Genomic DNA, 24,064 nt, shown 5'->3' with positions numbered 1-24,064 from the left:
TATGAAGTAGAAGAGGAATAGAGACAAAAACTTTGTCCATGTAAATTCTGTTGTCCCGTTATTTTCTTAAGTTGATTTCTTGTCTAGTGTTTCATGTATAATACTATATAACAGCCATACCAGCAATGTATTTTTAATCTTTGATCTGTTTCACTCAACTTTGGAGTAAAGACCAAAATTGGCCAACTAAACATGCAACTAGTAGTCATAGAGTGACTTTTAACCAACGGATGAATTTACTGTCATCATATTCTCAAATTCCTCTAACCACGAAAGACTTCAGACAAACTACTCAAAAGACTTGCTTGCTACTAAATATTACACTGGTCATATTAGTGTGAGAAAGTCATACTACAAAAAGTACATCCCAGGCAACTGGAGCCATAAATTTCAACCCCGAGTAAAAGATAAGAAAGAAAGCAGTAATCTCTATCTATCTAATGCTTTCAAAAATTGAAATCCTCATTACAGCCGCAGAGATGGAGAAGACACCCTGTTTATTACCACCTGTTCTTGGGTGGTTTGACTTTATAAATTCTGACTATCCAATTCGAAGTCGTGAACGCCTCTTCCAAGTATTCAAGCTTGATGTCCTTGTTTCCTATTTCAACTCCCCTGGCTCTATCATATCTGGGCCATAAATAGACATTGGGAAAGACATCAGCAAGGCACTACCAAACATTCCAATAATGTCTCCAAAAGCCACAAGCCGGTTACACTTTCAAAACCAATGGGTTTAACATTAACATAAAACATGTTTCTGGAAACCAATTTGATATCCAAAAGCAGCAAACGGGCTGTTCTCAGAACAAAATCAACATATCATTCTGATAATTGTATTTGCACACATACAAAAATGTCTAAAGTGTTTTCAAACTTCAACGATATTTTTCTTATATAATATTTTTTCTAAAGCTAATTTTCAAAAACCAAATCCTAATGTGAAGATTTTTTTTCCAAAATCCAAACCCAAACCCAGATCAGATCTAACAAAACAAAACCCTACAAAATAAATAAGAATCTCTGTGGAAAAAGCAAAATTTGCAACTTCATGTTAACTGCTGTCAGAAAGTCAGGAATCATATTTTGATAAACCCCATTTATTCTATGATTATCTTTTGCCAATCCCCAACCATAACGCTTGTTCCCAAAAGTGCAAAAAGAGGGCCTTAATAATTGGAGATATGCACGAGATCAATAAGGGTCTAAAAGTCCACCACAAAACCAGAAAGTACAATGATGCCTTTGATAATCACGAGGAATAGTGAGGTTAGTAACTTACCCAGGAGGCTGGCCATATTCTGTTGTCAGCTCACCAAAGCGATAATAAGATAGCTTGTACCTAATCATGAAACATCAGTTGTATAAAATCAATCTCTGTGTGAGAGAGAAAAGAAAGAGATCTAATAGTATATGAACGATGGCAAACAAAATATAGACAAAATAAACTTCAGAAACCAAAATATTTTAGAAAGTTACAATAAAATGTGATAGGCTGCTCTCAAGTGAACAAATTACTGCTGGACAAGGATGAATCAATATACAAAATGAGCCATGAGTAAAGGGTAACTCACATTAGACAGTTCAACATCTTAGGCGCAGCACCTTTGTCAACACGATACTCGCCATTAACAAGGTAATCTGGTTCTTTGATGACAGGAAAAACTCCGCCACCTATTCTCACCATCCACAAGAATCTAGCACGAAACGGATGATCACAATTAAATTAGAATGAAGTCACAAGACAAGACCATCATTAAAGAAAGAACACAGAGAGATGAAACCCTATACAAAAAATATTTATCAACATATGAATATTTGAGAAGACATCTTCAATGCTTACAGGGGATAATCGATAACAAAAAGAAAGGTGAAAAGAATTTCACCGCAAGCCTGACATTAACATGAAGCAGTATTTTCTGGATTACACCTTCATTAAGGAAAATAAGATACAACATATGAGGTGAAATATTAGCAACCACGCTTTTTAAATTAACAAACTACTTACTTGTTTATGTCATCAGATGAATACCCAGTTACACCTCCAAACACAACCAATACATAATCCACATCCAGTGATCTCATTATCTCATATGCTTCATCCTCATAAGATGACATGGCTCTTCCAACTGTAGCTATATGTGTGTTGTTCCAGGTATTATTATCTACAATCACAGTCCTGTTCCCCATGGCAGTGATCTGATAACCATAATCCCACCAAGACATCACCTTAGCATCCTGAGGAGTGTTTTGCCTCAGCCAAAAATACGCTTCACGGTAGTCATCGAAGATAACCCTATTCCCATGGGCACCCCTTGCAGCTAGGACAATGGAGGGAGATGAGTATGCCTCAGACGTCACCCAGGTACAATGGATTGCATATCTAGTCAGCAAATAGAAAGCACCGACAAGCAATGCAATTGCTCCATTTTTTTGGTAGGGCAAGGAGTGATCAGGCGCACCCTGTTTTAGTCACAATCATTTACAAAAGCAAGTTAGTTATAGGCCACATTTGGAAACTACATAGTTCCAAAAATCAATTATGGTTGGTGATTTCTTGTTGAATATCACCTCATTTGAAAGAAAATGCAGGAATTGATAAGTTAAATCATGTACTTAAAACAGCTAATTGCACACAAAAAGATCAAATGTCATTTTGCTTCATTTCTGATTTACTAAATTCCAAGAACAAAAAGAAATACCTACTTTTGCCCAAGTATTTTATTTTTGAAAGTGGAACAAAAATAAATTCTTAAGCAAAAATATAATTCTACTTTTTGATCATTTTACATAACCTTTTTAGAGTACACAATTCCATGTAACTTTTTTTTCCAAAATGAAGGCATCTTCATGCCGTTAATTACTAAAGAGACAATTCAATGTAGCATATGCAAATTTTGAACTCCAGCCTCACACCATCATCAATAAGGAGAATCTCACAGCAAGAATAACTGAATCAGCTCAGACAACATGGTGGTTAAAGGTAACACATCTTGCTTCATGAGAAAATATAAAATGAGAAACGGTTTGCTAATTCTATCATATTGCCCAATACCTTTGCCAAAGAATTAGTATTCAGTAATACATGGAGTAAAAATTTGTTGTACTTACTTGCACTACATTATTGGATCAGACAATAGCCCAACCCGAAAAGGGATTTGCAGAGAAGCAGACAACAACAGAACTAGAGTAGGTGGAAATCAAAACAATTGGCTACTGTTTGCTAAATTCATAAACATTAAACTCCTCGTAGTCAGTAGATATCATTTTTGTCACTACATATCGATTTAGTTGCTTGCACATATTAAGACCTCTTGGAACATACACACATAAGTTAAATTACCAAACACCGTCTGTTGACCATTTTAGAGAAATTGAGTTGAGAGATAATCCAAAAGGGGAAAAAAGAATGTGTTAACTGCTTCTGTGAAGGCGGTTTATTTCAAACTTGAAGGAAGTTGAAGAAACAAAAACATCAAATTTTACCCTTCCCTATAGAGATCTTTTAGACGTGTCCAGTCAGACAAATACATCAAATATCTTCATTTCTCCATTTGCTTGTAGGAGCACTCTAGAAGTATACAAAATTTTCCAATAAAATTATGTTTACTAAATGACTCCTAAACTATTTAACACCACAGATTTGGTTCCTGCTAATATGTCTTTCAAGTTAGCTGAATTAGTAGCAGTAAGAAGTTTGCACCAACTGGCTTCTTGTTAAGAAGATATAGGCTCATCGTGTGATTTGAAGTATTAGAAAAAAACCGATAAATAATCATATTCAGTGATGCTACCTTTGAGGAAGCCTTTGAGCTAGTTGTTCCTTTACCAGAGCCACCTTGAGTAGGTTTTGTTTTTGTCCGCACCAACTGACTTAAATTCTTGATAGTTGCCGAGACAGCAATAGCACTGATGAGGCATACCGCAGGTGTAGCAACAAGAATCAATCGAACCATGACCCCAGCAAAGTACATGCTGGTGAGACCATACATCACGATAAATATAGTAGCATCCGACAGTCGTTTGAAGCAGAAATACAGACCCGCCGGGAAAAGGATTAGCAATATATGAAAATCAAACATGAAAGATGACCATGCGGTTGGCTGATGCTCTGAAACAGAAGCGATAATGGGAATGTGGTCTTTCGCATAAGTTGGATCCAGAAGTGAGTAAAACCGGCCAGTCCATGGAGAGATGTAACCAGAAGCAGTGCCAACTCCAAGAGCAATGGCACCGACACTTATAGCACAAGTCAATGTTATCCTTAAGAAAGCTTGAAACAACTTCTGATCATTCAGTAGATGTTTCACCCAATCCAAGAAATAAAACACCTGCAACAAGATCAAAACTTAGTATAGTGAACAAGCTGTACAGCTTCTAAAAGCATCAGCAGAATCCTAACACCAATTATAAGTCATGAGCAAAGAATAAAAAAGCAGGTTGAAGGAGATAATATGTCATGTGAAACAAATATCCATCCTACAGATTAGATTCTCATGGGAAAAATATCAAATGCCGAGATGAAAAAAATCTACAAGCCGAGGAGAAGAAATCCTCCAGGTGGAGGAGTTAAGTAAAATGATATGAACTCCCATCAACGACCCCCCTAAAAAACTTAAAGATTAGGATTGGGGAATTTCTGCAATTCTTCCTGAAGCTATGGACTACACAAGAAACGTGAATGACTACTTCATAGCTATATAAACGATTTAAAAGACATAATTCATTTTTATTCATCTATTTCCATTGAAATAACACAAGGGACAAAAAGAATACCTGCATCAAGAAAAATACTCCCATTGCTGCCATATGTTCTCCCGACTGTACATGCTGAAAACCCACAAAACGAATTTGCATTGCTAGCAACATTCCTAAAATGTACATGCAGTTGTAAGCCACATATAGCCTCATTGAATATCTTCCGACAACCAAGAGTACCAGCACATACAGTGGGATAAGATTAATGATAAAGACATAACCACCCCAAGCTGAAACCATGTAGAAGTACCCTAAAGCTGAGGCCAGAGACCAAGCAAGTGAACCTGTTTTCACTGCCTTAACGAATAAATAGAAAGTAAGCAACAGAGCAAATATTGCAACACCCTCATTGTCATATGATCCTGCCACCGACCTTGAGATGTAACCAGGGCAGATAGCAATTAGTGCTGCAGCCACAAGACCGGCACCCGTATCCCATAACTCTTTCCCAAAGAAGTAAGCAACAAGAGTTGTGTTGGAAGCAAAGAATGGAGCTGTGAGCACACATACCTCACGGATATGGACAGCAAACCTAAAAACAGAATGTTCTATTTTTAGCTATCGGAGAAGAAATCTGTATTTTCCAGTAATGCAATGCATGTCTCTCGGGTTACAGATCGTATTAGCACGAGGACTGGCCACCTTCTGAAATTTTAACTTGACAAAAAGCAGTATACTTAAACTTGGCTAATTTAGTAAAGATAAGTTGCCTGTGCTCTTGATTTTGCAGCTTAAAGGTAAGTAAGTTTCACTTATGACTAAACTTTGCTCTCTATGTCTCTTTTCCAATCAAAAAAATAAATTATTTTTCAGTGACTCATCATTACATTTGATGTTTCTCTAGATAGTTTTCTGATTCATACATATTACAGTGCTTCCTCTTCACACTTTTCTTTAAAAAAATTACACCTTCAAGTCCTCACCTTATGCAGTAATATGAAGTAGTTTCCTTTTCGTAATTAATAAAAAAAAAGAAGCAGAATAACAAAAGCGATACCTGAGGAATCTAAGTATCCAGTAGATAAAGGCAGCAGTGACCATAAGTCCAGGGTAAAGCGTACCACCAATGATACGTCCAAGTGGATACCAACTCTCGGAGTCAAACCAGTTCCAGAACTCGTAAAAACCTTTCTGAGTCAAGTACAAGGTCGTCCTGTAATTGAAATACGGATCGAACTCATGGATCATGCTCTCATATCTGAGCACACTGAATAGCCGAGTGATAAATGCGAGAATGTAGACGAGTCCGAGAATCGAAATCCGAAGCAGAAGCTCCTGTTGCTTCGTCTTCAGCTTTAGAGATTTGAGTGAGAAGAGTGACTGCGATGACGAAAGCAGATCCGTTGCTTTCTCCATTAGATCTACTACTGATTCAGCTCAATTGATGAACAGAAAGCTAGTTTTCCAATCGAATTTTATCGACGTTTTGGATCTTTCTTACATTTATGGATCAAAAACGCAAACCCTACTGAAACGCTAGTGATAGTACTCTATGAATCATGAAAGGATCCTCAGAGCAAGTATCGAGTCTGAGGAATCGACAAAAATGACAAAAAAAAAAAAACGAGGACTTTTACGAGGTATTTTTAGTCAATGGGCTCATCTGTACCTTTACTCTTTCCTTTTAGGCCCAATTTCGACCCAATCCAGGCTTAGGGAAATTTGGATAAAATTCACCACGAATTTACGAAGAAGGTCAGCTAAAATATGAACGTGTTGAAAATGAGTTAAATAAGAATGAATAAAGTATTTGATACGTCTGTATTAACATGAATGAAAAAATAGGGTCATCGATGAATAATATGGATATTATCAACAAGGGAACAAGGAATTAGATAAAGGTGCAGTAACATTTTATTGAATTTACCTTTATTTTTCAACCAAGTAGTTCAAAACGGATGCAAACATTAGTATAGCAATGAGTATGCATGTACTTTGATTACCTAAAATGCTTCAATTCTTTTGAGAATAATCAAACAATATAAGTAAGTCAAGTCGATACTGTAAGACTTGTGAACAACTTAACAAGATAAGTAAGATAAAAATAGTATCAAATTTTGTCTATTTGACGTAATTTATAAACATTTGAACAACATAGTCTATTCTTATCGATCTAACATAGCTTGTAAATAATTTGAAAATATGTAAAAATAAAACTATACTCAAGAGTCATGGTCTACCTGACATGATCTAAAATCCCAACTAGTAGTATATGGGGCTGATGGTGGAATTTTGTCCAATGTTCTCTTTGTATCGAGTATGTGCCTAACTAATCTTAAACCTTTTCTGATAGTACGTCCCCAACTAACTTATAAAGGAACTTCAAAATTCAATGATGGATCAATAGTCTGATGGAATAGGGGGTGACCCCAAGAATTTTCTCTTCGGTGATCAATTTCACCTATACTAAACTAGAACAGAACTATGCAACATAGTTTCCCATATGCAAAACCGAAGTATAATTAAGTAATGGACCACTTTTGCTATTTTTTGTCATTACATGTGTGGAATTTTGAATATGCTTTTTAAAAATAAAAAAAAAGTTTAACACTGTTATAAAATAAATTAATCTAACAAAATAAGAAGGAGAGAATAAGAGAAAGAAGGAGTGGAGAAGATCAGAGAATTCCGTCTGTTCTTTCATTGAAAATATGCCCATGTTATAGCCAAAGAAAGAGAAAAAGTGGTGGGCAACTTGCCTCCCTTTTAAGTGGATCCCACAAAGTGAAACATCCACTTTCATAACACTCTATTTTGGATGTCCACGTGTAATGTGTTTTATTAAAAACTTTACAAGAAACAATATACATAGTTATCCTGAACACCCATAGATATTGTGCCTCGTTAAAATCTTACTAGAAAAAATCCAATGGAAAAAACCTAGTGAAGAAAAAAGAGTGCACACTTCTGGTAATACGCCTTGAGTGCTGCCTCATTAAAAACCTTACCAGGAAAACTCAGTGGAAAAAACCCTTGGTTAAGGGAAAAAGAATATAGCACGTATTTTGCTCCCACTGATGAAAACTTCATTTGATATTTTGGAGACGACGCATTCTAATCTTATAACTTAGTTTCTCAAAAGTTGATGTTGATAATGCATTTGTGAATAAATCTGCAAGATTATCACTCGAACGAACTTGTTGTACATCAATATCACCATTCTTCTAAAGATCATGTGTGAAGAATAATTTTGGTGAAATATGTTTCGTTCGGTCTCCTTTTATGAAGCCACCTTTCAATTGAGCTATGCATACGACATTGTCTTCGAATATAACTGTGGGTACTTTGACATCATTTTTCATGCCGCATTTTTCTTTGATAAACTGTATCATCGATCTCAACCATATACATTCTCTACTTGATCCAGAATTGCTATTATTTTAGTATGATTTGAAGAAGTAACAACAATAGACTACTTTGTAGATCGTCATGATATAGCAGTTCCTCCGTATGTAAATAGATAGTCTGTTTGAGATCGAGCTTTATGTGGGTCTGATAAATAACCTGCATCTGCATAACCAATAAGGTCTGCACAACATTTGTTAATATAAAACAAACTCATATCAATGGTACCCTTTAGGTATCGCAAAATATATTTGATACCATTTCAATATCTTCGCGTTGGGGATGAACTATACCTTGCCAACAAATTAACAGAAAATGTTAGATCAGGTCTGATTGCGTTAACAAGATACATAAGTGCAACAATAGTATTGAGATATGGTACTTCAGGACCAAGAATTTCTTCATTCTCTTGTGGAGGTCGAAATGAATCTTTATCCACTTCTAGTGATCGAACAACTATTGGAGTCCTTAATAGATGTGCTTTGTCCATGTAAAATTGTTTTAAGATTTTCTCAGTGTAGGCAGATTGGTGGACAAAGACTTCATCTGCTAAATGTTCAATTTACAGACCCAGACAAAGTTTTATCTTTTCAAGGTCTTTCATCTCAAATTCTTTCTTTAAATATTCAATTGCCTTTTGGACCTCTTAAGGGGTTCCAATGAGATTTGTGTCATCAACGTAAACGGCGAGTATAACAAACTCTGATTCCATTTTCTTAATAAAAATACATGGACAAATGACATCATTTATATAACTTTCATTTATCAAGTACTCACTAAGGCGATTATACCACATAGCTCTGATTATTTCAGACCATATAATGATCTTTGCAATTTCATTGAGTACATCTTTCGAGACTTAGTACATGCTTCAGATAATTTTAATCCTTCTGAGATTTTCATGTAAATTTCATTATCAAGTGAACCATAAAGGTAAGCTGTAACTACATCCATTAGATGTATTTTAAATTTTTTATGTACAGCTAGACTAATGAGATATTGAAAAGTTATTCCATCCATAACAGATGAATATGTTTCTTCATAGTTGACCCCGAGTTTTTGAGAGAATCCTTGTGCAACAAGGCGTGCCTTGTATCTTACAATTTCATTTCTCTCATTTCATTTTCGTACAAAAATCCATTTATAGCCAACTGGTTTTACACCTTCAGGAGTTTGGACTACAGGTCCAAAAACCTCACATTTAGAAGTGAGTCTAATTCTGATTGAATTGTCTTTTGCCATTTTGGTCAATCACATCTACGTCGACATTCTTCGACGGATTTAGGCTTAAGACTTTCACTATATTTCATGAGGTTAAGTGCAACATTATATGCAAAAATATTATTAATCGAGATTTTCGATCGATCTAAATTTATGTCATCACCGATAGAGCTTATTGAAAGTTCTTCATTCACTTGAGTTTCGGGTTCACTGATTTCTTCATGAATATCATAATTACTCAAATCTTGACCTTTTTCAAGAGGTTCTTTTGTAGTATCATCTTTATTATTTCTCACGCTTCTCTTTCTAGGATTCTTATCCTTTGAACCCAATGGCCTACCACACTTCAGGCGTGTTTGGAATTCAGAAGCTATGATACTAGTAGATGATCTTTTTGGGACATCAATCTGGATAGACACATTCACTGTAGGGATATGTGACTTAGTAATCCGTTTCTTATCAGTAAATGCATCTAGCATTTGATTTGCTATTTTTTGTAAATGGATGATCTTCTGGACCTCCAGCTCACATGTGCGGGTACATGGATCAAAATGAGATAGTGATGAAACTTTCTATGCAATTTCTCTTTCAGGTTTCTTTTTCTTTCCCCTTAATTGCGAAAAAATTATTTCATCAAACTGACAATCTACAAATCGAGCAGTAAATAAGTCTCCTATCAACGGTTTAAGATATCGAATTATGGAGGGTGAGTGAAACCTAACATGTATGTCTAACCTTCGTTGAGGACCCATCTTTGTACGTTGTGGTGGTGCTACAGGCACGTATACCGCACAACCAAAAATATCTCTTAATCTGCATCCAAATTTGGAGTTTTGTAGATGGGCTATATTTAGCTCATGACCAAATACTAATTATGACGGAAATTTATCGATCTGAGACATACAAGTGCTGCTGCATGTAAGATAGAATGAGCCCAAACAGTAATCGACAATTTTATTTTCATAAGTAAGGGTCTTACTATCAATTATAGGCGCTTAATAAATGACTCTGCATTGCCAATTTGAGTATGGACATGAGCAACAAGATATTCAATTTTTATCCCAATTGATAAGCAATAATCATCAAAAGCTTGAGATGTAAATTCTCCAGCATTATTAAGGCGAATAGCCTTAATTGGATAATCTGGGAATTGCCCTCTTAATTTTATTATTTGTGGTAACAACTTCGCAAATGCCAAGTTGCGAGATGATAAGAGGCACACATGAGACCATCTAGATAATGCATCTATTAGAACCATAAAATATCAAAATAATTCACTAGGTGGATGAATAGGTCCACAAATATCCTCATGTATACGCTCTAAAAAGCCAGGAAATTCGATGTCAACCTTCGGGGTTGACGGTCTAACAATTAATTTGCCTTGATAACAAACAACACAAGAAAATTCATCATTCGTAAGAATCTTCAGGTTTTTTAACAGATGTTCAATCGAATTTTTAAAATTTGTCTCATCATTATTGATCCAGGATGACCTATTCGATCATGCCATATCACAAATGTATTTAGATCAGTAAACTTCTGGTTTACGATCAAATGTGCTTCAATTACACTAATTTTTGCATAATATAGGTCAGACGACAAAGTTGATAATTTTTTCAAAATATATTTTTGGCCCGAGACACTCTTGGTTATACCAAGGTATTCAGTATTCATTTTATTTAGTGTTTCAACATGATATCTATTTCTGCGGATATCTTTAAAACTTAACAAGTTTCTTGGGAATTTAGAAGAGAATAATGCATCTTCTATAACAAACTTTTTCTCCTTAGGCAGAAATATAGTAGCTCTTCCGAAGCCTTCAATAATTTTTGAATTACCAGAAATTGTAGTAACATTTGCTTTTCTTCCAAGTAAGTAGGAAAAATATTTCTCGTTTTTAAAAATGGCATGAGTCGTTCCACTATCAATTACACAAATATCCTCATGATTGATCATTGATCCAAACAAAATTTGAGGCATATCCATATTTTTCTTCAAAAAAAAATAAAGTAAACATTATAATTAAAACATGGCTCATTATACAAATTTTATTTATTTATGTGAATTAGAAAAATATAAACATATTATTTAGTACAAACAAATAAAAAGAAAATTATTTAAATATTATCAGGATTATCAATATTTATATTTTCTTCTGGAAAATTAAAGAAATCAACTACATCCAAATGTATAGGCTTAGTATTATCTTCAGAGATAAAGTTTGTCTTTGGATTATTTTCTGCCCTCTTCAAGAATGCCTGATATAGCTAAACCAGACGTTTTGATGACCGGCAGGTCCGTGACCAATGCCTTATACCTCCACATCTATGACGTATACTTTTTGAATTTTTCTTTGGTATAGCTTATTATTTTTCACTCTTCTTTTTATACTATTGATCATTTCTTGATGTCAGCCGAATCATGATTATAATTTCTTCTTCGACCACGATTGGGGCCATGACCTCTTTCTCGTTGGTTATAATTTTTCTGATTCATTTTAGGGAGTGGCAAAGAACTAACGGGCCAACTATCATAATTTTTCATAAACACTTCGTTGTGGCGTTCAGCAATAATGTGAGAAAGTAATTCAGAATATTTTTTAAAACCTATTTCGCGATATTGCTGTTGCAGTAGCATATTCGCGGGTGAAAATGTGGAATATGTTTTTTCAAGTTTGTCTTGCTCAGTGATTTCTTCTCCACATAAATTTAACTGTGCTATAATTCTAGACAAGACAGAATTATATTCAGCTATAATTTTAAAATTCATTAATCTTAGATTGAGTCAATCATGCCGTGCCTGTGGAAGGATGACCAACTTCAGGTGACCATATCTTTCTTTTAGATTCTTCCACAGTTTAAGGGGGTCTTTTAATGTGAGGTACTGTAATTTTAACCCTCGTCAAGATGATAGTAGAGAAATATCATGACTTTGGCACGGTCTTAACTAGATGTCATATTGTCATCTTTGATGGTGTCTATCAGACCCATCGATTCCAGGTGTATTTCAGCATCTAGTACTCATGACGAGTAACCTTTTTCCATATATATCAAGAGCAACAAATTCAAGTTTAGCGATATTCGACATTTTAAGAAAATAAAATTCTTACCCTTTTGTTACCTTCTTAAAATAGCACAAAGTAATGAAGTCTTATACTGATAATATATTATAAAATAAACTAATTTAGCAAAATAAGAAGCGAGTAAGAGAAAAAGAGAATGGAGAAGATCATAGAATTGTGTCTGTTCTTTCATTGAAAAATATGGCCATTTTATAGCCCAAAAGAGAAAAAGTGATGGCCACTTGTCCTCTTTTAAGTGGATCCCACATAGTGGAACATCCAATTGCATAACAAACATGTATTAATACCAAAAAGACTCTTATCCAAAGATATTCTTTCCACTAGCACTCTCCATTTAGGTGGCCTATGATGAGCAACCGTAGTGGGGGCTACGAAAGTAGGCCGTCATAACTTGTGCAGATTAGGGACCAAACAACAATTGATTTTCCACGTTATTTTGCAGGCATTGAAGTCAAGGTGGGTTAAGTCACGAAAGTCTACCAGAAAACACTGGAGCAGTAAATTTTATAACGATTCCAAAAGTTCAATACAGAAAGTAGAAATGATACAGAGTATGAACACACTATGTTTACTCAAATTCTCTTAACAAGCACATATACCGTAACACAATCATAAATCTATTCGATACTGCCAACAAATTTAGTCGGAAATCAGTTTAACAAATCAGATTTTAATTTCACAGTCTAATTACCTCGCTACAATAGATTAGCTAATCCCTTCAGCATTTAAAGATATCAGACCCAAAAAAATAAAAAAGAATACACCAACTAAATGACTAATGATGCCAGAAATTACCTGCCAAAATTGACAAGGATAAAAGAAAAAGGCATTATTTTAAATAGGAAGGTAAACGAAACAGAACAGACCAGAACCTCCTTGAAACTGCAGTCAATGTCAGCTTGAACATCTCATATACAGGTAAGCTGTGGTTTATATACTGAGAATTCTACTCTCACTATGCTAGAAGTCACGACTCTGTTAGAATGTCTCCTTCACTAAACCTCCAAGCACCGTCATCTTGCCTCTTCAGAACATACCGGATTTTGTAAGTGCTGCAAAATGATCACAAAGGAACTTTTAGTTGTTTTATATGAAAACAAGCACGGATTCATTCTGAGCTAAAGAGGTGGAACTCTTAATTCAAGGAGGAACAATTTGAGAAAATGATGCCAAAATAGCTCGTTACAAGATTCTGTAGTAGAATCGGATACAACATATAACAGGCAGCTGAAGTGAGTAACAAATCCTCAAGTTACTGATCAGATTTGCATGAAAAATTGAATTTTACCACGAAGCGATGGCCCAATCTCACACTTCATAAATCACTCAAGTAAATTATATGTGAAAAGAAAAAATAAATTCAGCACCTGATACATTTAGATTATACTTGTATATAATATTATGATTGGATAATTACAATAGATGGTCATTAGGTCATTTTAATTACAAAAAAATGGCCATTTGGTAAATATTCGGTGTATATTCATGTATACTCAGTGTATATTTCATGTATGATAATGTATATTTAGTGTATAACTCATATACAAGTAATCAATACTATATAGTCAGTGTATATTTTCTATGACTTTTGGCAAGCTATATTGTATAGTCACAATATATTTTCTATGATTTTTGGCTATTTTTTATCTCAATAAGACATGACTATATTTGTTGTAAACTAATTAATTTATTGTATATATTTGAAATTTTCTCTTTATTTTTTAGCGATACTATAATGTGTAGCTAGCTTCAAATTACAATTTAACAGCAAATTTAGTCCTTGCCTTCTTTCAATGGACATGCTTAAAAAATCTCAACTTCTTAGAGATGAGCCAATTCGGCCTTACACTAACAGAACAACCAAATGGAATAGAAATCTAAAAGCTCAACCAGCATCTGAATTCCACCCTCCAGTAACCTGCACACACTTCCTCACATCCTGCAACCTTACCTGCAATTGACACCCCCCCCCCGCCCCCCAAAACACACACACACACATCCTACAGCAGTACTATATTGCCAGTGAATTCTTCGAGTGCTCCACCATGAACAACTGTGGGCACCAGAATTTAACTTGAACAGAAAATTACAACTCAGAAGGGGAGCCTTAAAGTAACTAGTAAAGTTATTGTCATGTGACCAGGAGGTCACGGGTTCAAGCCTTGGAAAGGTAAGGCTGCGTACAATAGACTCTTGTGGTCGGCCCCTTCCCCGGATGCCGAGCATAGCGGGAGCTTAGTGCACCGGGCTGCCCCTTTAGAAAATTACAACTCAACTACCATTGCTTATGCCTAGCCCCTTCATTGCTTCTATGCAAATACTTCCTCCAACTTTGCACCCTACTCTACCAACACTCCACCATATCTTACAGCATGCCATCAAATCCTCAAATTAACCAACTCCTTCTCCCCAATCTAGGCAAACCTCTTAAGTGCCATTAAGTGAGGGGATAATAGTTGCAAGGATTTGTGGAGGGTATGGATTACACAGAGATATGAGAGTGTGCGCGAAGGGAGCAACAAAAGGCTGGAAATATAGAGTTAAATGTTGAGCACAAACAACTACGCCTCAACCCCAAACAAAGAGTTAAATGTTGAGCACAACATATTAAAATCAGAATTAGCACAAATATTAGGTACAATGTATGAAAATCTCACTAATTTAATCATGTCTCAATTGTCAAGGGAAAATCATTTTGTCCTAGCACTCAAAAAGTCAAATATCTAGCGGACATAATTTCTAGCCAACAATTTCTGATTACCTGTAATAATTTGGGTTCTTAAGCTGTGATTCATCAACTAGTTCAGCTGCTTCCTCCAGGATTGCCTCTATTTCTGCCATCTCCTGACCAATCCCATCGGTCAAAATCTCTGCTCGTAAAACTGAAAGTTGGAGAAAAACAAATCTCCAGAAACACGACCTGGTTTTCGCTGCTTCAGACAAGGCTTGCCACTGTTGTACAATTAGAAAGAACAGGGTCAGCAAGGCACTTAGGTGTAGAAAAACATTGGTTTAAGTTTTTGACATTCTGCGGAATCAATGAGATCCAACCTTACTCCAGAATCACAACATATTACGAAAAAAGACTTCACTAGTTCATCATAATAACTTTGCAGATACATAAAACCAATCTGCTCAGTGAATTTCACACAAGCAACATATTACTTCACTTTTTTACTTTTTTACTTTTTTTTTACCCACCCCTAGGAACTCCCCCTTTTGCTCCGTTGGTGACTCGAACAGCCGAACCCACAACCTCAGGGTTGGAGGTGTGCTTAGCCCAACTATCTCAATTTGAGCTCATCTGATAAGAAAATCATGTTTGACAACCTGAAATTTAATATTTAACTCTTTTTTTAAGTCCAAGTATCACGCATGGTGCTACAAGTGAACATGTACTCTTATGGCATGCAAATGGGGTTTATAATGCATATATGTTAGTAAAATAATTGATGTTGAACACCACAATTTCCATCAATACCTATAGGCACATCACACATTAATAAGCACTGCAGCTAACCTGAACAAGCATTGGCTCATCAAGAACATCAAAGAGACCATCAATGTCATGGTCAGGCCCTAGTGCTTTTGCCTTAATGGTTTGCCATTTCTTGATAAGGGTCTCAGCTTCTTCAATAGGCATTGGTGTCTTGTAAGCTGCTGTCGCGGAAGGTGATAGACCAGCAGCAAATAAAGAATTTTGGAGACCAGAAGCTTGTGGGTGCATCCCTATCTGCATTGTGAACTTTGGAAGCAACTTCTTCAACTTCTCAATGATGCCACTTCTCCTATTGCTTGAGTGCCTATGATTAGGATCTTGAGGAAAATCCATTTTCCAGGAATGGGAGCTTGTCATCCTTGGCGTGTTTAGCCACCAACCAGATCCATTTTTCATTCTCCACAACTGAATGTTCATTAGCTTGAAGGAAACAAAGATGACGCATCCAACTGACACAACAAAAATTATCTTCTCAACTATGCTATTCAGGCCCAACCAAATTTCCCAAACCTTACGTCCAGCACCCAAATTTCTTTTTAACTGAACAGATGGCATCCCAGCAGCACTGCCCACATTGACCTTGTCCACTGTAAATTGAGCTTGTAAATTAGGTGAAGCTAACTGCTTTACAGCTGACCCGAGATGCCGTGAAGTATCACCATACGAAAGTGGTTCATCTATAGCTCTTTGGTCCCGTGGAATAGCAGGTGCAAGTGGTCTGTGATTAATATGAGATGCAGTCTGCAGACCTCTTCTGCTTCCCCTGCTCACGAAAGGTCGTTTCTCGCCGCGAAAGAAGTTTACCTGTTGCAAATCTTTAGAGTTAGTTCAGCTCTCTACAATGAGGTACTTTTTGAATCAAACATTTCGTAACATGACTCACTAAAGATGGAGAACAATCCCTCGTATCCGGGAACAAGCCGAGCACATTATCCTTCAACCAGGTCTCCTGGAAATCCACAAGATGTTATGATGAGAAACATTTGACTTCAACCCAACTCGACAAAAGACTTATCCCAGATAGAAATATCACCCTCAGATAAAAGAATAGAAACTAGCTTTGTTTTTATCATTATCTATGGTCAGCATATCCTAGTTTTGTTTACAAAAGGATGGACTCCGCAAAAGAGTAACAAAATGTAAACAACTATAAGTTGGTGCTGAGGAGTTAGGGTCACAGAGAATTGCATTTACACTTTTAAAAGAGAAAAAATAATGACCCATAGTGAATATAAAATGAAATAACTGCAGAGGGAGAAACCAGGAAACCAGCCTATATGAACAACATAGTTTCAGAGTCTGATTAACAGCACGTAAAACAATACATACCAGCGGTTTTGATACAGTTGAAACATCTTTCATTTCTTTGACCAATGCTAAATTACGTGAAGCTGTATCTGAGTTCAGCTCAAGCTGCCGAAGCTTTTCAGTAGCTGCAGCCTCATCACCCTGTATTAACAGAATTTACTTCTCCATAAACACTCAAGGGAGAGGAAATACATAGCCAGTGAAAGAGGAAATTGCAGATTTACCTGCCCAAGAAGGAACAACAAGAAGGCTTCCTCAAATTTCAAATCAACTCCTTCTGAAGCAATCAAACACTCAGAAATTATTTTGGATTTGTTAATCTGCAATAAACAATTGAAATTTTTTGTCAACATATTACTCCATCCGGTGTCCTGACACGCTCAGGTAAAACATCTAGCAAGATATTGGAATAGTCTTACAGACACAGAGTTGATGCAATTCAATCTCATATTTTAGCAGAGTGAAAACACTTTATTGTGGTCAACTTCAGCATGTGAAAATCAAAGTACAAAAAACAGACCAACATCGTAATTACCAGATCAATCTGCTTGCTGGAAAATCCTAGGGCAATATGAGCTAATAAAACCATGTAGAAACAGTTAAAATCAATTACAACTCTTTGGCTTTGTGACTCAATGGACTTTTTGTTCTTCCTTGTGAGAGCCAAATTATCCCATTGAAGGAGTTCAACAATCTCCGAAGCCATAAGCTTGTTGAGAGCTTGATTTAAGAAGCATTGCCAATCCTGAACTTGGCAGGAAGCTTCTACATCAAGGCCCTGTCTGAGCAGTTCACGCAATGCTGCAATGGCCCCTAACCTCCGTTCAGCATTTTCAGGTGTACGAGGCATGCCTAATAACTCCAAGGTGCAGGCAGGGGCAAGCTCTTCCAACGATTCTTCTATCTAAGAACAAGGTTAAATATAATTTCAATGAGAAACAAGAAACAGCACATCAGAGAAGTATTTGCACTAAATGTTGCAGAAACTGAAACCAAACAACTCCCAAGTCTCCAACTATAGACATAACATCATAGCTACACACTTTTACAGAGAAGAACCTTCTATATCTAACTCATGCTAGATTTTCAGTCTACTGCAATTACTTTTAGAATGATAAAGAATGTACTGATGATGAGATGGACGTAGTAAAATTGATGCACATTCACATAGCACAGCCTTAAATATCTAGCACTATGTTTCCAGCTTGTTCTACTTCTAAACTACAGCAGTTACATGTAAAATGAAAAATAAAATGAAGAAAAAATACAATTTCGCCTTCGCAAAATAAACTCTGGATATAAGACAGCAGAACTAAAACAAGCTAACCTGAGATAACAATGTCATCTTCCCAAGAGAAACTTTGCTCCTTAAAAGACATTGAGCACGAGCAAGAGCTTCAAATCCTTGTGAAATTTTGTTCTTCTCAAATCCAACTTTTGCAATTGCACACTTCAAGAAAGCACCTTGAATAAGAAACCCAAGCATAACACAGATCCCAAGTAAAAGACAGCATAGAGTTATGATATTTTCTCTCTTTGCCTAACCTCAGCAAGTGCCATGGACAAAAGAATATCATGAACATAAGGCTTAGAGTCTGGATGTTGAAGAGCTTTGTGTCCAATATTTAGCACAAACTTCTCTTCCCCAACCTGAATGAATATTGCTAACATTGTAAATAATCATTTTCGCACAAACTTGCAAGGAAAGTAATCCGCTTGCTCAATCTAAGAAATTATTACAATTCTAATAGAGCAGGTATGAATATAGTGTGTATACTGAAATAAAGCTAAACATAAAAGAAAAGAGCAAAGCACCGGTCCATGGATAAAGTCCATAACTACAAACTTAAATTGGATGGTAACTTCATCTTCCCTCAGTTATATGCCTTTTGATACTGTTCTATTTTATTTACTTTGCAAAACAATTCCAGAAAATGCAATAGTATACTGTATCTTACCTCTTGAAGAAGACAAAGAGCGCTAGATAACCAAGCCCATGGTATTCTAAGAGAAGACCTTGGTGGAACCTTTTCTTTTATATTTCCGGCATATTCTGGCTCAAACAAAAGCTTATCCCTCACATCCATTAACAGATTCTGAAAACATGTAGCCAAGCATGAGAATACAGGATAACCTTTATAAGAAAGCTAAATATGTAGGATTGCAGCTACCACCTGGCGAGAAACAACAGCATCCATGGTGTATCCATCTTCGATCTCAGCATTCTTGAGATGCATTACTGACTTGACAATTTCATCCTTCTCAGCTCGGTCTGAGACTCCAAGGATCTGCAAGTTTATACAAAATTGTAGATCATTTCTTGGAAATAGAAATGTCCTTCCTCCCCTTACCTCCAGCTTTAGTACCACTTCTTGGACATCAAATCAACTTTGCTAGACTTAGTACATAACAACAATATTCCCACTTGAAAGCACGGCCCAGAAAGGAAAGGCACATTAAAAGGAAATAAAATCAAAAGAGATTGTTTTATCTATAATATAGCATCCAAGAATGTGCAAATAACTATAAAAAGGATCCATGCTCCTCACACTAACATAAAGAGTCCATAGGTACAGTATCTCCATATTATTTACATTGTTCATCCAATACTTTGTATTGTATACGGCCTCATTTTTCCTTCACAAGACTTAAAACATTTTTTGGAGAAGACTTCCTGCCTGCAAATTATGGAATATGGAATGTGTAGAACGGAGACTGGTAATAACGAAATATACTTACTCTATATAGCTGACCTATATTTTGGCTAAACCCCTTCTTCAATGCATTTATGTAGTATTTGGATATCATAAACCCACTATTTAACACATGGCCACTAAGTTTTAAATGTGAAACCAAAAATACATACCTCCCTCCGTCCAATTTACATAGTGGTGTTTGACAAGGCATAGAGTTTGGAAGAAAGACTTTTGGAACTTGTGGTTTAAAACAAGCTCATCTCATTAAGGGTAAAATGGTAAGTCTCAAGTTACATTTATAAATATAGAAAGGTGCCACAATGGGGCAAAGGGAGTACTATTTCTTTTTAATAAGGAAAAGGTACTATTTTAATTTATTTATTTTTGAAAAAGGGCACTACTATTTATATCTCATAATTAGAATTCAGAATGGATGCTTGGAGCCACCATATTAATAAAGGCATGGCTCGAAACAATAACAACTATGCTTCAATTCCAAACTAGTTGCAGTTAGGTATTAATTTTCCACATCCATTCCGCTCTATTTGATCAAATTGATAGATACGAACTCTCGCCATAATCAATCAAATGGAAAAAAAGTTAAAGGAGAAACTCCATGAAAGGAAAGTTGATGATTCATATAAATCGCTCAGAGTGAAATGTCCCAAAGAAATCTATTGGTCGTGTTTCGTTCAGATGTCCAATAACTTGTCTTTTATGACAAATTGGTTTTCTTAATCTAGAGATTCTCAAAATCTCATGCTTATTTCCCACTAACATACAAATCTCTAACCAAACTAAAGAGACTCATGAAAGGCACCTTACCTAATGTATGTATGTGTATCAAGAACTACTAAATCTTAGCCAATCAGTTGTTATTGCTTATGTAGATCCCTTCCATTACATAGTATCTTGTTCTTCCCTTATGTAGATCCCCTCCCCCTAAAGTCTCGTGTTTTACTTGGACAGCCTTAAAAGAAGCATGCCTCACTCGAGACAATCTTATGAGAAGAAGATTTCAACTGGTCAATAGGTGTTACATGTGTCAGTCAACTTCAGAAAGCATCAACCACCTTATGCTTCACTGCCCTTTTGCAACACACTTTTGGAACATGTTCCTAGCGCTTTTTGGTATAAGTTGGTCCATGCCCTTCAATATAAGAGACACCTACACTAGTTGTAGCTCTATGGAAGTTAGAAAATCCATCGGGAAAATCTGGATCATGACCCCAGATTGTATTTTCTGCGTTATTTGGAATGAAAGAAACAGGAGATGTTTCGATGGAGTTTTAACTCCAATTTGTAAGCTTAAGGCTAGTAGTTTGGCTAACCTTTTTAGCTAGGCTAACTTTTCCCCTGTAAATAACTTAGATCACTACCTAGATTTTGTCAGCTCGTTAGCTCTATAAGTTTTTTGTTCTTACTGAGCTGACAGATCCCCCTTTTGTATCTTTGCATCTACTGGATGCCTTAATGAAATCTCACTTACTTCATCAAAAAAAAAAGTATCTTGTTCTTCGCTAGGTCATCAAAAAGAAGTATTTTGTTATCCGCTAAATCCACATAAATTTTAAGAAACTATAGGTGTTTGAGACAGCTTCTTATCCATGTGGTTCAAGCCTACCTCCTCTCATTTCAACGCCATTGATCACCATCAATCATCACATTGGGGAACTTATGGACCACTGGCATTTGGACCTAGATATTGCAATCACGTCTAGTCTAACTTCAATTCAATTCTTCTTATAGAGGCTAAACTTGCAAAGGAATGTTAGCAGAAACAAAGTTGCAAATATTATACAATCACTACATAATTAAGATTAGCATATTTGTTGGAGTAAATCAACAAACCCACCCTCCTTTCTCACTAACAATAATAACTGCATGGCTCTATCTTTTTTAGCATTAACACAAGTGCACAGCAAGCATGCAACATGATGTTTCATGGCAAGTTTAGCTGGATTCGTTCTCAAGGATTCATTGTGTGACAGTTCTGAAACTCATGAATTTCAAATGCATAACTTGACAGCTATCCATGAGGAATTATTCCAACAATTTAAGCATTAATTGTACAGTCGAGTTAAAATGGTTATGTGAGGAAGTTATGTAATTCAATGAGACGTGATTTTCTGAGCCATTTATTTTAATCTGCTTCCGGAGTAAGCTACATATATTTGTTGCGTGTATTATTATTCACTGGCCCTAAAAATTTGTGTGTATAATATATTGTAAGAAATTTCTATCATTGGTCAAGTAAGGTGCTTCCTCAGTATAAAATATTAGTCTTCCCAGAAAATGGAAGGCGAAAGTCAAAAGATGAAGAACAAACAAGCTATCCAATACGCGCATGCAAAAACATAAAAGGAAAATGATGAACTTTCCATGAACCAAAACAATAGTTAATATCTAGTTTTCTGATCCATTCATTAGGCATCCATTTTGTTTCTCTGAGATGTAAGTAATTGAGTATATTTGCACCAGGTATCTTCTATCAATTAGTACAAGCATGACTAGAACAACTTCCATTTGTTTCTAACTCATGCAAATTGCACAATGATTTTAGAACTCTTGAATTTAGATACGAGTGGAGCAATTAATTTATCACATTATTTACAGAAATACTATTAACACCCACAAAAATTACAGAAATCATACTTGCATAGCTTTCTCCAAATAATTCCAAAACAGAAAAAGAAGAAAATCAAAGTCATTTTGCTATACATAATGCAACTAATAGCGGTACCTGGTAACAAGTGACTGGGATTTCAATAGACGGAACTGTCGGAAGCTGAGAATTAGCAATACTCCTATCTACAGTGCCGCTTTCCAGAACGCGAGTGTCAGTGGCATACAATCTCCACCGGCGATTAACTTTCTTCCTGGAGCCGCACCGACCAACAGTAACCCTAGCTCTAAATTTCCCCCATTTCTTATCGCTTTTGCCTCTGATTGGAACATCTAAAGCAGCATTGTAGAAAAACACCTTGTCTAGGTCATTCTCAATGCGACATAAGGAAAGTGCACTCGGCACTTGATGAAATACTGCCGTCATATACACTGCAATGTTGTTCTGTCCTGTTTTTGCAGGATTTTTTGTGGCATTACTCACAATTCGCCAAAATCAACATTGCAAAAACAATTGACTATCATTTCACATCAAAGCAAAATTAAAGCATATGACTCCAACAGGAAGAAATGTAGCGCTGACCACTGAGTGCTATCTCTGCTGCTAAAATTTCAATTTGTATGTTGTAGTTCTGGAAAACAGTGAGATGGAGAGAGTGAATCCATCATCAATCTAGAAAAATCAGTGTGAATTCTTTGTTTGTTCAACAAGTTGAGCTTGCTTGAGGGTGTAAAAGAATGGGTTATATACCTTGCAGTAATTGGAATGAAGGAATCGTTAGGATTGCCGTTGCTTTAATGCTTTTTCCCTTTTTTGTGATTAACATGTGAAGAAATTTGCATAACAAGATGGAAATGGAAATAGAAATAGAAAAGGAAATTGAGAAGGAAAAATTCTGGCAGTGGTGTTTATGTGATTCCAAAGTCTGGAATTGTCTTGAGACACATTGGCCCAATGGGCTATGTATGGGATGACCAATTTTTAGACATCTTAAGATGGGATTCGACTCATAGGATCAGATTCTATATTTATATTTAAATATTTGTTTGACCATGGAATTTAGAGCCGTTTGGATGGGTTTTAAGTTGGTCAAAATTAATTTAAAGCTCCTTTTTAGCTTTTGGACGTGTTTGTCTAATGTTAGCTTTAAGCCATAAAGTTCTTAAAGTCAGTCAAAAATGAAAAGTTAGGATTTCTAACTTTTTTTTCCGCTTAAAGTCATTTTCTTTGACCATGGAAATTGTTTTTATATCCCTTATATTTTAACTAAATTTTCAAACTACCCTTTTTATTTTTTTAACCCTAAAATTCACATCATTTTCCTTATTTAAACACTTTTATCCAAACACTCAACTGCTTATTTATAAAAATAACTTTCAGCACTTCAAAGTTCTAAAAACACTTCATACATAAAAGTTACTTTTTTTAAGCCCATCCAAATGGACTCTTATTCGGATTTTGAAAATTTAATTTTCAAATATTTTCAAGTTTTCAAATATTGGCTAGGACTAGTTTCTCAAATTTTTAAT

At 35.7% G+C, this 24,064-nt stretch overlaps 2 protein-coding genes across 2 annotated transcripts; both read right to left on the bottom strand.

Moving 5' to 3' along the window:
* Nucleotides 1-289: 289 nt before the first annotated feature.
* On the bottom strand, nucleotides 290-6,313 carry LOC129894115 (dolichyl-diphosphooligosaccharide--protein glycosyltransferase subunit STT3B). The gene is made up of 7 exons (XM_055969643.1): nucleotides 5,756-6,313; nucleotides 4,777-5,290; nucleotides 3,795-4,331; nucleotides 2,009-2,463; nucleotides 1,575-1,697; nucleotides 1,283-1,342; nucleotides 290-630 (listed from the first exon to the last, which is right to left on the bottom strand). Exons 1-7 carry the CDS (start codon nucleotides 6,112-6,114, stop codon nucleotides 501-503), a joined length of 2,178 nt encoding a protein of 725 aa, XP_055825618.1. The 5' UTR covers nucleotides 6,115-6,313; the 3' UTR covers nucleotides 290-500.
* A 6,689-nt stretch (nucleotides 6,314-13,002) lies between these two features.
* Nucleotides 13,003-23,443, bottom strand: LOC129895298 (plastid division protein CDP1, chloroplastic). The gene is made up of 12 exons (XM_055970992.1): nucleotides 22,653-23,443; nucleotides 19,388-19,501; nucleotides 19,172-19,309; nucleotides 18,759-18,863; nucleotides 18,541-18,663; nucleotides 17,749-18,117; nucleotides 17,438-17,533; nucleotides 17,235-17,354; nucleotides 16,789-16,854; nucleotides 15,927-16,709; nucleotides 15,168-15,358; nucleotides 13,003-13,458 (listed from the first exon to the last, which is right to left on the bottom strand). The coding sequence occupies exons 1-12, from the start codon at nucleotides 22,959-22,961 to the stop codon at nucleotides 13,374-13,376; spliced, it is 2,499 nt and encodes an 832-aa protein (XP_055826967.1). The 5' UTR covers nucleotides 22,962-23,443; the 3' UTR covers nucleotides 13,003-13,373.
* Nucleotides 23,444-24,064: the final 621 nt, after the last annotated feature.

Source organism: Solanum dulcamara, chromosome 7 (assembly GCF_947179165.1).
Source record: "Solanum dulcamara chromosome 7, daSolDulc1.2, whole genome shotgun sequence".
Taxonomy (NCBI): domain Eukaryota; kingdom Viridiplantae; phylum Streptophyta; class Magnoliopsida; order Solanales; family Solanaceae; genus Solanum; species Solanum dulcamara.
The sequence above is the reverse complement of the archived record's forward strand: the minus strand, read 5'-3'. Positions and strand labels throughout refer to the sequence as shown.